This window comes from Rhipicephalus sanguineus, chromosome 9 (genome assembly GCF_013339695.2).
Source record: "Rhipicephalus sanguineus isolate Rsan-2018 chromosome 9, BIME_Rsan_1.4, whole genome shotgun sequence".
Lineage (NCBI taxonomy): Eukaryota > Metazoa > Arthropoda > Arachnida > Ixodida > Ixodidae > Rhipicephalus > Rhipicephalus sanguineus.
The window spans coordinates 67,530,365-67,544,738 of record NC_051184.2 but is presented as its reverse complement, the minus strand read 5'-3'; the positions used below and the strand labels follow the sequence as shown (position 1 = coordinate 67,544,738).

The 14,374-nt window shown below is 45.5% G+C and overlaps 1 protein-coding gene across 1 annotated transcript; it reads right to left on the bottom strand.

The window, feature by feature from the left end:
- Positions 1-9,337: 9,337 nt before the first annotated feature.
- LOC119405285 (E3 ubiquitin-protein ligase Topors) lies at positions 9,338-14,041 on the bottom strand. The gene is made up of 2 exons (XM_037672104.2): positions 13,846-14,041; positions 9,338-11,167 (listed from the first exon to the last, which is right to left on the bottom strand). The coding sequence occupies exon 2, from the start codon at positions 11,136-11,138 to the stop codon at positions 9,393-9,395; it is 1,746 nt and encodes a 581-aa protein (XP_037528032.1). The 5' UTR covers positions 11,139-11,167; positions 13,846-14,041; the 3' UTR covers positions 9,338-9,392.
- Positions 14,042-14,374: the final 333 nt, after the last annotated feature.

The window sequence follows — 14,374 nt, the reverse complement described above, 5'->3', positions numbered from 1 at the left end:
CTTGAAGACTGACGCTCGATATGGCCGCAATTAGGGCCTAAAAAAAAAGTGAACGAGTTTTTTTGTTTTGTTTTTTTTAGCTTTCACGTTTGCAGTGCACAAAAAAAGCGTGTCCTCCGAGATTCGTAACATAAGCCACCAATTGATATCAACGTATGCCATTAAGTAGTCACCGTTGTCTTCTATATTTGATGTTAGGCAGTCTAGTAAGCACAGTAAGCATAGGCGTGCGCACGGGGGGGGAGGGGCGCAATGTCAGCGCCATACATTGACATAATTGGGAGGGGGGGGGGCGCTGCGACGAACCTTCGCCCCCCCCCCCCCTGAAGGGGAACCCTGCGCACGCCTATGACAGTAAGGTCTAGTTTGTTTGCAACCGACCATCACACGCACGAGACCACGCACTCAAAGACAGCCAATCATTTCTTACGCCGTCATAAATTTCTAGCGTTTGAGGCGCGGATCACCGAGTTAGCTCAACTAAACGAGAAAGTGATTGTACGAGGTCTATGCAGTGTAATGATCACCTTTTTAAAGTTGACACACAAATCACCACTCACTCTACATATGACGCCCTAATGTTCATACCAACAGCTAAAGGCAGTAGGAAATGTCCAACGTGCAAAATAAACATGTGACAATATTATCTGATGAGCTTGTGTCACACAAACAGCAAGCTATGCAAAAGGCATTGTCAAAAAAAGACTGCTGCTGAAGAATGAAAAGGAATGAAGGAGATACATTTCACCGAGTTTTACTTTGTTGCTGAGAAAACAATCTTAATCACCTCATGTGACCAATCTCTCTCGTGAGTATGAAGCAGATACTCGGACCGCAACAACATACAAGGCCAGGTACTGTGGCTACAGTAACGTGAAATCATGGCATTACCTGGCCAAGTACTTTTTGACACATGAGAACACCTTTGACGCAGCCAAAGCAAAGGATTGAGTGGGTCAAGCTGTGGAGAGCAACAGCCAGGCTCACATTCACATGGAGGGTATTCAATGGCATGATCCGGTGGATCATGCCATTGGCATCCTAACGCAGTGGAAAATTTGTACTATGTTAGGGCATACACAAAGCTGACTGTCACAGAGCCCATCTCCAGACGAAGTCCCAGAGTAGATATAGGTTGGAAGATACTGGAAGACTGTTCTTACGATCCACCGCTCAAGAAGTGCACCAGTGAATCAAGTTTCACAGGATCGCCACTTATGAATGAGCAGTAGCACTTTCAAGCATTGCAGTTATGGCAGCAACAAGCGACTTGCATTCATAATGAGATAATTTCAGTGAGTTCAGAACAAAGACAGAAAGAAGCAGACAAACAAGCACTGACTCACAACTCTTTCTCTGTTCTGCGCATGCTGAAATCATTCGATCCATTATGAATTCCTACCAACTAGCCCAGTTTTCATTATTTTTAGTGACACGAGCCTTTTGAGTCAGGCAATCGCACCAAAACCTGGGAGACAAAAAGCTGACTTTTATGATAAACTGCCTTGGGTAATGACCTTGAATGAATACTATGTATATTTGATGAAGGCTAGCATACTCTGTAGCAGACTGTATTTGAATGGGTGAGATGTTATTAAACCACAAATAGACATGGGGCAATGCCGTGTCAAGGGTCCACGTGCAGTTGCGACGGCACACAAAAAATGTATGCAGAAATGGGCATTCAAAAAGGTTGAATTTGATAAGGAACAAGCGTATCTGGAGCCGCTTGTCATCGAGCAAGATGACATGTTTAGTAACGAAGTACACAACACAGGACCTGTGCAAAGAAGAGACACCAAAGTCACTTTATTTTTGTTTCATTGCTCCTAAATTTCACGTTTCATGCCAAAACACGCTGCTTCATCACATAGCATGGCATCAGGCCCTCAAGGCAGTTCACTTTATCTCCCCATTGGACATTAAACGACCCCGTATGAATTTTTCATGGAGCAATGAGATAACAATCAATGTAAAGTGTCTGCAGAAGGAACACCCAGGATAGTCCTCGGCATTGCTGATGTACGATTGCTACACTCGGAACTTCCTTGCATCAAAGATCATCAGTCACCTGCACCTGCCATAGAAGTAACGTTTTCCCATAATGACAACACACCAGGGGAAAAAATCTGTATAGAATGATGCTTGGGAAAAAAAATAAAAGGTCAGACCAAAGCAAGAAATCGAAAACTTTAGACTATAACATCACCAGACCATCGATGTCGACTTCCAAAGCCCCATTAACCGTGTTTCCTAAGGGGGCTGTTTTGTCTTTGCAGAGATTAGTCTTGTGAATCCACAGGCAGAGATGTTTCATTTTCAGATACCTTCGAGTAGACATGAACGAAACGAGAGGCTGGTACTTGGTTCTCAAGGCATATACTTCCGGCAAGGAATATATCGGCAAGTGACGCTCACGGAACAGCCGAACCGTTTCACTGCTTTTACAACACTGCATGAAATCTACAACAGGCTCTGCCTTTTGGGCAAAAGAATTCTGCAGTTTGGTTTCTGAAGATGATGGACACCGTTCTGTAACAACTTAAAGGCATTTTTTGTAACGTTGGCATAGATGACATTACTTTTACTCAAGAACAAATGAACACGATGCACGCTTTACTCGGGTTCTTGAAGCTCAGCCAAGCAAAGGTGAAGATAAACGATTGAAGTTAACTTCATAAATAGAGAGTCATCTTTCTGAGAATGTTCGATGGCCGAATACACAGCAAAAATCAGCTTGATGGACATAACAGCTAAATTGATGCACATTCACTTTTTCTTCCCCTGCCTAGCTGGTCATGTCTGAGGAGTCTTTCTACCTGGCTATGCCGATGGGAAATAACAAGCGCCGACCATTTGTTAAAATAAAAAAGACATTGTGACCCCACTACAGGGGCCTTGTTATTGGAAAATAGGCTGTGCTATCGGAAAAAAAGTGCGTGTCTCTATTAGTAAAAAAAGGAGCAATTTTCATGCTGGCCATATGTATGCGAACAAGTCTACAATGACATGGCACGATTCCATAAGACCCAGTGCTGATTCTTCCTTGCCATTCGTCGTCATTTCGAACTTTACACAGACACCTCTCAGTACAGCACCAGTGCTGTGTCGTGCCAGAAAGCTGAGAGTCCATTATGCACAAGCTGAAAATCATAGGGTACCACTTTTACTGTTTACACAAACACAAGAAACTTGCCAAACAGCTGAGAAAAAGGCGATGCATTATCTCCGTATGTATTAGAGATAGATGTCACTTTATTATTTTTTAAATTGAAAATTGCACAGTTAGCTACCTCATGAACTTCACAAAACTAACAAGCAGACTTGCAAGATGAGCGCTGGAAATTCAGCAAACCGTATTTCTTTTCAACCGGGAGAGAAGCTTCTGGATGAAAATGCTCCGTATAGATTGATTGCATGCGCAAAAAAAGCCCGCTTCGGAGTGTCAGCTACCCGGGTTTTTGGCGGGTACTGAAGATATGCAGTTACATCGCAGATGACTTCACGTTACGTAGTGAAGTGTACTCGGCGTATTTCAATGTGCGGGCTCAGGGTTAGTGGCCGGCCAGAGCCCTCAGCATGGAGGTCAACCAGAACAAAACAGCTTCACTAATCAGAAGCCACGACCAGACTGCCAACCTGTCCCGGCAAGCGTGCCGAGCGTGAGGGAGCCCTCAGGATGCTCTTCATCCTCTTCCGTTCTTCATCCGCTGCCGGCTGCCAGTGCGCCCACGAAACGTTATCATGACTGCCTCCGAGTCTAGTGGACACACTTGAAAAGCCAACAAGAAAGTGTCAGAAGAGTTTACATGGGATCATGGAAAGGAAGACGTAGGACAAAATGTTCAAAGAGCCCGTCTTAAGTCCCAGGTGAGTAAGACCTCACAGCAACAAGACATTTTTATGGAACATTCTGCCATGCTGTTTGAAGTCGTATGTCTAGATTTTGCTGAACTCCAAAAGACCAAAAAAAATGGTGTCATAAAGACACTGTCATTGCTGTGTTAAAGAGACAGGGCATGCAAACACGAACTCAAGAGAGAAGTCAAAACACCACAAACACCAGCGTTTGTGGTCTCGACTTCTCTTTTGTGTCGGCCGTGTTTGCACGCCCTGTCTAACACGAATACTTACCAACTAGCTCAACTCTCTGTTATTCTAAGCTTCATTGCTCTGGTCGCTATTCACGAATGCATGGGAATGGTGGATGTAAAAGTCAAGAAAGGAGACAATACTGTCACTGAACTGCTTTAAGAGACGAGTATTTGAAAACTGGTAACGTTTCAGATGCTTACAATGGAGTCCCATTTCGCAATATACAACTTGCCGAGTCAACCGGGTAAAAGGGAACGATTCTAATGTGGATAGACCAAACAAAACACCATAGACACGAGTAAAGGACGATGGAACAAAGCTGGCATGAAGCTGCATTTTCCCGCTTGACACTATCTGGGAGCCGTCTCATTGATGGAACGAGTAATCAGAGTCAAAAAGAAGCTCTAATATCGATTGTACATAGATTTCAAGATTGTGCGTAAGTGGGCCCTGGAAGCAGCTGCCACTCACTTCAACTCACACAAAGCGGCACTAGGATGCAGCCTTCACATTCTAGTCTTCAAAGTAAGCCCATGGCTCCCAGCCAACCTCGCAATGGGCCTTCAAGATTACACTACAGTAAAATGGCAACTCAAGAAAGAAATGACGGAAGTTCCATACAATGACGGTCTGTTGATAATCGATGTCGAACACACCCAACCGACATTAAAGGGAGGCTAGCATGCATTCTCTCCGGCTTGTTCCTCAAGCTCTCAGCACGCCCTTTGCGACACGCATTATGATCGACTGTCTATAAATGCGTGAAATTTACATAGTTTGATGCCAAGGTTCTGGAGACCAAATTTAAAGCAAGTGGGATTATTAGAATACATTAGAGTGTACCATTACCAAAAGTAATTGTAATTACAACATAAATAATTATCAAATTATTGCAATCAGCAATGCTAATTTCTTCATAAACCGAATTCAACAACCCACTCAAACTACATGCGATAGTTATCTGTTAGCAGTGAGCATCCCTAAAAGCGTAAAATAAATATATTGAAATACCTGCCAAAACGCCCCACGTCCGTCTCAAACATGGTGCTGCATCAAAGGGATCGAGTATAACAAGATATTTCAACCAGCGCTGATATAAAAGAACTTTAGGCAGCAAGAATGCTTAATTTACCACTACTTCATTGTTTGCAGTATCTTCCTTGCCAATAGTGCACAGGAGTGGCAAAAGTAAGTCGTGTCTCCAAATGAAGACACTGTGTCGCAAAGGGTTAAATTAAGTTAGAAGTTTATCATCAAGTTCAATTTCATAGGTATATTCTTCAATGAGAAAATGACTGTCGATGTTTCATTCTCAACCCTTGCGCTCAAACCCCGACACCTGAATACCAGTACAACCTCACAGGTTTCAATGTTTCTCAGTATTTCAGCCGCATTGGCTCAATAAAATTTCCCGAAACTTGCCATGTTAAGTCTGTCACTTTCTTCGAATGCAACAAAAATCATGAAATATATCATATACGACCTAGCAAATGCTGCCAAAATAGACGTAATAAGTCGACGCGGAAAACTTCAAAGGTGATGTCGCCACCTGAATTATCTTCCCATGCACTATCCAGCTTACCAAGCATCCTCTCGCAGCATGATTATTTGGCATTGCAGAATAGTGGTTTACTAATACGGGTAAGATAGTTTCACAACAGTGTAAGCGCAGTTGAATGAGGATCTAGGAACAGGCAAATTTTCAGAGCACTTTCATGTACAGATTTTAATTTTTACACAAACTGATCAATATGAGCCAAATGAGCAGAAACACAAGGGAAATATAAGGTATCGCCTACATTTCTTGTTTCACGCAAAAATAAAGAGCTGTGTACGGGCTTATCCCAACATCCTCGCTCAGTCGCACTTACACATTCCATGACAAATTCTAATTAACCAGCTCGGCAATATGTTTTTGCAGAATAGTGTTTTTAATTAGTGCCTCCTTAAAGGTCTACTAAAGGCAAAAATTAAGTCGGTGTGGATTGTTGAAATAGCGTTCCAGAAAGCTCAAGTGCTTTTTTCATGCCAAGGAAACACTTACTTTGAAAGAAAAACATGTTTTAATGGTATGCATACTATAACTGCAATTGAAACCACCCCGCCTCCAAGAACGGCCTTCTGACGTAGCATTGACCATGCCCACCCTTTAGTGCCTAACATCCGATGCTTCGAAACAAGGGGCTTTAGTGGAGCACAGCCCCACGAAAATGGAACTTATGCCATTCTCACGGGTAACATCAAGAAGTTATCTATGAATCAGACTGATATGCACAAGCTGCACTTTATTTCGTTTTGTAATGCACTGAAATGTTATTTTTTGCCACGGGTAGTTTGAGTATTTAAAGGAGTACTGACACGATTTTGAAGTGCAACAAAACGGACGTTTTTGGTTTCCTTGGCATGTAGTGTTAACGCTCTCCCCACACCGCATCCGGGAAACACGTATAAATATTTAAGTTTGATTTTTAAAGTTTTCATCTCCCAGCATCTGCAAGGCAGCTTCACCGCATGGAGGGCCCTATGACGTTTCAAGTCGGCTCACTTGGTTTGCGAAATCTGGGTCCTGCATGCAGCCTAAATCACAGAAATCGCTGTCGGAGGCACTGGACGACAGTTCACTCATCATGAACCACGTTCGACTGACAGCAAAGGACAGCAGGTGCATATTTCGTGGGTTGCTGTCTGCCCGTGACGTCAAGGGCCGACTTGACACGTCACTACGAAGCCGCCCTCTCGAAACCGAAACCGAAACTGCTGGTTGAAAGAAGCGGTATTAAAAAGATATGTAATGCATCCCCAGGCACCAAGACACTCTTTTTAGGGTTATCGACACCCGTGCTTTCAGTTAGAGCAACAATCCGAAAAATTTTTAAATTCATGTCAGTACTCCTTTAAGATTATTTACACTGAGGCCCTACTAAGTCATCAGGCTCGTATTCCAGAATGTTTCACTGGCGGCGCAACTTATGTCATACACTTACCTTAGTTGCTCGATTACTTCACTGCTAATGTGTATAGTACTGGCATTTCAGACGTTTAGAGCATTGACCTTTCACTCTGACTTAAAATGTTATTTCCCCTTCAGTGTCCTTTAAAGGGACACTAAAGAGCAAAATGATTTTTCTCATATTAGTAAAGTATTCTTTCACGATACCAAAAACACCACGCCTGCTGCGAGAAGACGCTTAGTAAGCGAGAAAACACATAAAAACAAAGTGTGGGTGGCGACGCCACCTTCCAGTTTCCACACCATTCGCAGTGACGTCACATTTTGACGGCGCCTACTAGGGACTACGTAGTTCCTAATCGGTAAAAATGAAGTACATTGTCCTCTGAGGGGGCCATGGACTTAACATACCAAGTTTGAAGTAATTTTGTTGAGCCAATGGCACCAAAATACGATAAATACACTTTAAAATCTGTGACGTCACGCGGGAACTTTTCGGAGCAAAATTTAAAAATAAAACTTTGCACTTGATTTTCTCCTCTAGTAATAAACCTATGATGGCGAAATTAACGACATTAGAGTTCTCAGAGTACAATTTATCGATCTACACCTATTCATTGTTTCTCTTTAGTGTCCCTTTAAAGCCAAGAGATAAGGCACAAATTTCGAAGGTCACACATGGATAAAAGAAGGGGGCACAAGGTTTGTGATTTCATGTGCAGCTCTCACAACCACTTGTGGCTGACAAGAAATTATGAAGATTGTACATTGCAAGACATCTTCAAGAACCACTGAAATGACCACCGCGAAAAGCTTAGTTCCATATAATTCCAGCAAGGATGAGAATAAAGTAGTGCTCCACAACAACAGAGACGAAGGGTAATTTAGAGGGAAGAGGAAGAAGCATCAGGACAAGTGAAATCATGGCGCCAATTGACACCGAGTGTCCTTTGACATGCGAGAAATCTATCAGGCTGTGGTTTTCTAGGCGTCAGATACTCAATGAGTGTGTGGAGGATCCTGCATTTTTAGGCAAAGCTTTCCTTGCGATCCTCTTGATTTTGCTGGCTGTGGCTGCTCCTGCTGCTAACTGAATAGGTCAGGCTTAAATATGTGTTAGAAAGTATTACAGCAGATCCAACATGATCGTAACTAACTTTCATTATGCCACTTTCAGTTGGCAGAGTGACTTCAGGGTGTGCACTTCTCGTCTAGGCTTCCAGTCTATACTTAAATTCTTCCCAGCCTACACATCACTTGAGGTCATAGCCGAGCTAAGGAAGGCATCGGAAACAAGTTTGGAAGGAAATAATCATGGACGTTGTACCCCAGTACTGAGAGTGGGTTGAAGGGGCCCAGGAAGAGACATGTCATGTCTGAGCGGTGGGTGAAAGACGAAGTCGTGAAGGGGCTTTGGCATATGTAGATTACAACAGAGCACATTGGATCTACAGCAATCGTTTACCATTAGGCTGAACATGCATCTCGTCTCAGTGAACAAGTGTTTAAACGACTCCACGAGAGAACAATCTTGTGACCCGAAACCTTACGTTAGAGGCAACAGCTGTTGAACGCAGGCCAACAAACAGTGCCATGAGCTCAAGTGATTTTCACTAGGCTTGTGCGAATAGTATAATTTAGGTTCGAAGCAAATAGTGATTTGGTCAAATAATTTTGAATCAAATACTATATATCACATATTATAAAAAAAATGAGCAGGTTTGCCATGACCCACAATATTTTTGAAAATTGAAACAAGGCATGCGCAAATGTCATTCTTTTTGGTTCAAAGGAAATGGAAGCAACTTTGAATAGTCGCAGGATTTGACTTTCAGTAGAATGCAAGCGATACCTGTAAAATATGTTACGTTTTAAAATTTACTATACCTAGAGCATATAAGCAGGTATAAAAAGCTTTTAAACTTGAAAAATGATGAATCGATGCGAGGATAATATATTCATTTAACTTTGAAGTGGGGCTTTGCAGAAGTTAGGATTTTTTCTGAAAAGGTCTATTCACGGTATAGCACCCCTCCACTGCAGTGAAACCACCCTTACAGGGGGGGGGGGTTACATGCGGACTAATATACACCTACTCGTTGATTTTGAATACTTCGAAATTTCCAAGAATTTAAATTTAAATTGAAGCGAAATCGAATAGTGTAATATTTGTTCGAATATTCGAAATGCTCAAATATTCACACAAGCCTAATTTTCACAAATGGATACTGAATAATACATGCAGGTAGCGAATAATGATGAAGAATAATGTGCAGCCAGTAAAAGAAATACTGCCGGTATATCTAAAAAAATCATTTAATTTACATATGTGCACAAATCCAAATGGTTAAAAATCACGCGAAGAACTGCGCCTCTTGTGCTTATGCTTCCGAGTCGACTTTTTCCTAGACCTGTGCTCGTGGTGACGGTGGTGGGAATGACGGCGCTCGTGATGCGATGCCTCGCGTGGCTTACTGGCAATGCTCACAGCGCCGACAACACTGACCAGCTTTCTCGGCTGTGCTGGCGGTGGGTGGCCATATTCATCCGACGACGTGCTACTCCTGCGACTCCAGTCCGCACCACGCTGCTCATCTCTCTGCTGCCTCTGCCCCGACCGTGAGGAAGAGCCATGCCTGTCTGAGTACTGTCCCCTGTCACGTGCCGTCTTAGAGTGCTCTCGTGCGTGTGAATGCCGCCTCCGTCGGTGCTTGTCACGCACATCGCTCAACGACGAGTCACTCGTAGCGCGACGTTGGGCGCGCCGTCTCTGAGGGTACTCGTCAGCCGTGTCGCTCGAGGACGAGTCGGTATCGGCACGGTGCTCGTGAGGTTTGCGGTCTTCCGATGGGCCACCTGAAGTGCTCGGCCCTGCCTCCTGGTTGGATGGACCTGCTTGGCGGTTGTCACGCGACGCCGGCTCTTCCTCGTCCGCTGAAAGTAGGTCGATCACTACGGGAGTTCGCTCCCTGGCCGGTTTGACCACTTTTACCACGATGCAGTCGGAGCTGTCGGAGTCGCCGTCGCTGTCCACGGACGTTGTGACCACCTCCTCCCTCATGACCGCCATACCGCTGGGGCCCGGCTGGGGTGAGCGGGGCCGTTCGGCAACCTGTGCGGCACGCGTCGCTGCGGCAGCCGCCTGTTCAGATTCCCATAGGGTCCGTCTGAACCGCTCGACAGGGTTGGCGCGCGAGCACGCTGCGTCGCGCGAGCTGTACACCGTGTGAGTGTCGTAATCCGCCATGTCGTACACCGAAGTTGCAAACAGATAGAACTCGTGGACAAAGTGCTCTGTGTGCTCGCGGAGGAAAGGTTCCATGTTGCGTGCAAACTGAGGGTGCCTGATGTCGAAATTGAGGATCAGCGCCATCACGTGGTCCATGGCAGCCACGACTCTGCTTCGGTTCTGCCGCAGCACAGCGTTCAGCTCCCGGTTGAGCCAGGGGACTAGGCGGTGGGTGCAAGCCGGGTTTTCGCGGTAGAACTCGGGCGACGCTTCGCGATAGTGCGACGTGCTGGGAACGGCCCACAGGTCCAGCAGGTACAGGTGAAGTCTCTCGTCGCTCGTCGTGGCACCCCGGGGGAGGTAGCGGTTTTGATTTCTGCGAGTCGCGGAGGAGTGGCGGGCCTGCCTCTCGCGTTCGCGCCGCTGCGCCATCGCCTCCAGTTCCTGGCGCCTCTCGGCGGTCATGGTGGTCGGGAAGCGAAACCTTCGCTCGTAGACGTGCGTCGTCAACGCTGGGGGTTGCTGCAGGTCGCTGACGAAGTACTGGTCATAATCCTCGAGCGAGCGGACACTGTGGATGATGCTCTTGAACCGCTGCTTGCATAAGGGACATTCCGCTTTGACTTTGGCCCACTCTGCAAGGCAGGCGAAGCAGAACTGATGAAAACAGCTGTCGGTGAACGACTTGTTTTCAGGCTGTCCCAAGCAAATGGCGCAGCTGTCTTCGGGGGAGCTGGTGTTGCGGCTTGATGGCCGATCCGGCGTAGCATCGGTAGGCCCCAGTTTCGAGGGGCTACCTGCAGTGTTGGCACTCGGCGAGTCCCCGACTCGGTGCCAAGGCGGCGAGGAGCAAGCGGCCGCCATCTTGACTCTGCGTACGAGAGCAGCCAACTCTGTGGAAAGGAAAATTTGAAGATATTCAAGGTTATTTGTGTCTGATACCTTCATTAACTCGTATGAGTTACAACGGCAACCTGACTGGCCCAGTTTGGCACACTGTGCGCTTACAGCAGTTCCCTAACCTGGTCTCCCATCATGCTTTAAAATGAAGTCAGGTGAATGAGAGAGTGCTTCCCTAAAGACAAATATTTTATCTTTATACTAACTTAGGTTCCATACGCTAAAGGGATACTGACACGCCTTACACCACAAATGGTACACTAGTAGTTCAGTTAAGATGTCGGCACCTGAAAAAAAGAGTGTGCCTAGCAGTGTAGCACTTAACGTTGGATCACGCCACGATGAGGACAGTGGTTGAGCTCAACGATGGATAGCGATACTGATATTATTATAAGGAAATGAGAAGTTTGGAGGATGCTGAGTAACTTTTAAGAATGTGAAAGCGAAAGCCTTCCATTCACCTGCTGATGTGTTGTTAATGCTCATGTTCAACTTAGTGCTGATGTCCTGTTCAAGTTTGAAACAGTATTTCTGTCAAACTGCCTGTAAACTCCCTTGGGGCAACTATTGCAAGTGTAGTTGCGAGGTACCCACTACGCCATATTTCATCATTCTGAAAAGTAGTGAGATACCCTCTACGCATCTGTAAGCCAATCCACAGACCTACATGGCTGCACACTTTGTTGATGCTGTGGCTGATTATGATGAATTATGGCCGAGCCCTTTGTAATGGGTGGGATGCTTTAAACCCTCCACTCGTTACACAATTCACAGGGTGTGATGCCTGGCACGATTTTACTCTTCTGCCACACAGTATTACATCTGTTAACGCAATTCCTCACCCAACATGACACCTGTCTGGGGTCTTTTCCCAAAGTGGTGTCAAAGCAGCGGCATGGCTCTGTGGTAGAATACTCTTCTGCCATGCAGAAGGCCTGGCTTCGATTCCAGCTCCAACTCTGTTCTACAGCGAAAGCTGTTACGAGATCACAACAGCCGATTTTGGCGGTTTTGTTGTCTGTTCCCGCAGCTGGTGTCCGTCACAGCTAACGTGGACAATTATTAAAAAAAGATGTTTCCAAGCCGGATTTGAACCCAGCCACTGTGTGCCAGTCAAGTATTTCACCACAGAATCATGCCGGTGCTTGAAGCCCCTTTGCAAAAAGACCCTATACAGGCATCGTCAGGCAGGCGTTTCGATGTGACATAGCATCATAGAAGAGTACAACAACACCATGCATCACACAATGGAAACTGCATAATGTGTGGGTAGTTTAAAGCTTCCCACCCATTACAAAGGGCTCAGCCATAATTTTTTTATCATCATCAGCCACAGCATCGACAAAGTGCGCAACGCCTTACAGATGCAAAGTGGGTATCTTGCTTCTTCGCCGAATGAAGAATAACAGCATAGTGGGCACTTCCCTATTTGCAAAATTATCGTTCAGAGCGTGGTGGGTACCTTGTAGTGGGTACTTGCAGTAGTCCCACCGAGGGAGTTAAACAGGCTCTAGAAATGCTGCTCCTCCAACTTTCACTGTGATAACCGTACTGCGTATTCCGCACAGGCCCGGATTTCTTTTTTCTAACTGTGCAAGAAAGCTGCGACAGACACTGGCTGTAGTGGACAGCCTCGCCACCAAAATTATACGACAAATGCGATTCCATGCTGACGAAACTTAACACTCTGTGTGTATAGGCCAATCATGAGTATGCCTTTATTTTCATCCAACCTATGAACACATACTACGGCCAACGCCCTTAAATGCGCGGTTTGCGATAGCGTTCGTGAATCCGAAACTACAAGTGTACGTTTCGCGCTTTTCGAGCTTTAGCACGCACCTCCGTTGGCCGGTGATTTTATGTGCGAGAAGTCGCGTCCTGTAAAACTCGATATGTTTCACGCTAGCAGTCAGAAACGGGGACGAAGAGGACAGCAAAGGGTTACGCCAAGCAAGGTTGAACTTGGAATAACAGAGATCTGAGCTAGTTGGTACGTATTCATCTTAAAAGGCAGGGCGTACAAACACTGACACAAGAGAGAAGCTTGCGGTGTCTTGACTTCTCTCGTGTCAGTGTGTGCACGCCATGTCTTCTAACATCTTCGAAGTTTGAACTGCAGTTCAAAATGTGCGGAAAATCAGCGTTGTACCATGAGCGCCGTCTAAATTCGAAAAACCCTCATCTTGAGACTATGTCCGCAGCGCGAACACAGCACATACACACACGTACACGTAAGTTTACGCTGCAAACATGACTGCAGAGTTCATGGAACCAGATAGTCCGTCTTTGAAGCGCTAATCTGAACTACCGAAAGGCGACAACCGCGGGAATCGGGACGCTTAGAAGCGCTGTTATAGGTCTACCGTTGTGGTTTTAAACGAGTAAACGGCATTACAGTGGGCACCTAAACGCGAACTGCGGGTTTGATTCGCAGTCGTTTTGATCCATCGCTTAACAGTTAACCTAGCATGCACTCGGCACAAGAATACTTTACGACGGAAAATTCGTGGTCAAGGTCATGGTTTGTTGCTTCCGGGAATGACATCATAGCTGAGAAAGTCGTCTGATACGCATGTCAGGCAATAAAGCCAAGCATTTAACTTTCCTAGCTGCTAGTAGCGAACACAAACATCGTCGTTAAAGGCAGAAACACATAGCTCGTACTTACACGAAAGCTAGGTTCACATTTGCGTAAAGGTTAGCGAACTGACAACTGCAAGGCACGGTCGAGCCAAGGAGCTTGTAATGAGGCAAAAGTCGGCTGCACCGTGCGAACGAGCAACAGTTCAAATGCCTAAATGCAGGCAATGCAGGAGAGACTCAAGAAACGCAGTAATCAAGGGATTAAGGCTTGCGTTGGCTTCCTACAGACTGCGACGTTGGCTACGGCTCGCAGGAATGTAGGCAATCAAGAACACAGCCTTTGAGATGTGTAATTGTTACCGGAGCTACGGTCTCAAGAATAGACTTCGTAACACTGCGACATATTTTTTATTGTGCATTAAGTTTTGCACGACTCAGGGGCTGATAAAGGCGTCACCGTGTATCAGCGTTATTGTGGCCTTTAATATTATGTTGCAGGCGAAGCGCGTCATTTTAACATCTTGAAGGCCATACTTTTGCCCTACTGCGAGCTTTTATTTCTTAATGGCGTAATGTAACTTGTTTAAACAACACATGACTGAGTAGCTTGCTGC

Coding starts and splice junctions, on each gene's coding strand:
- LOC119405285 (XM_037672104.2), bottom strand. CDS start 11,138: ATGGCGGCCGCTTGCTCCTCGCCGCCTTGGCACCGAGTCGGGGACTCG.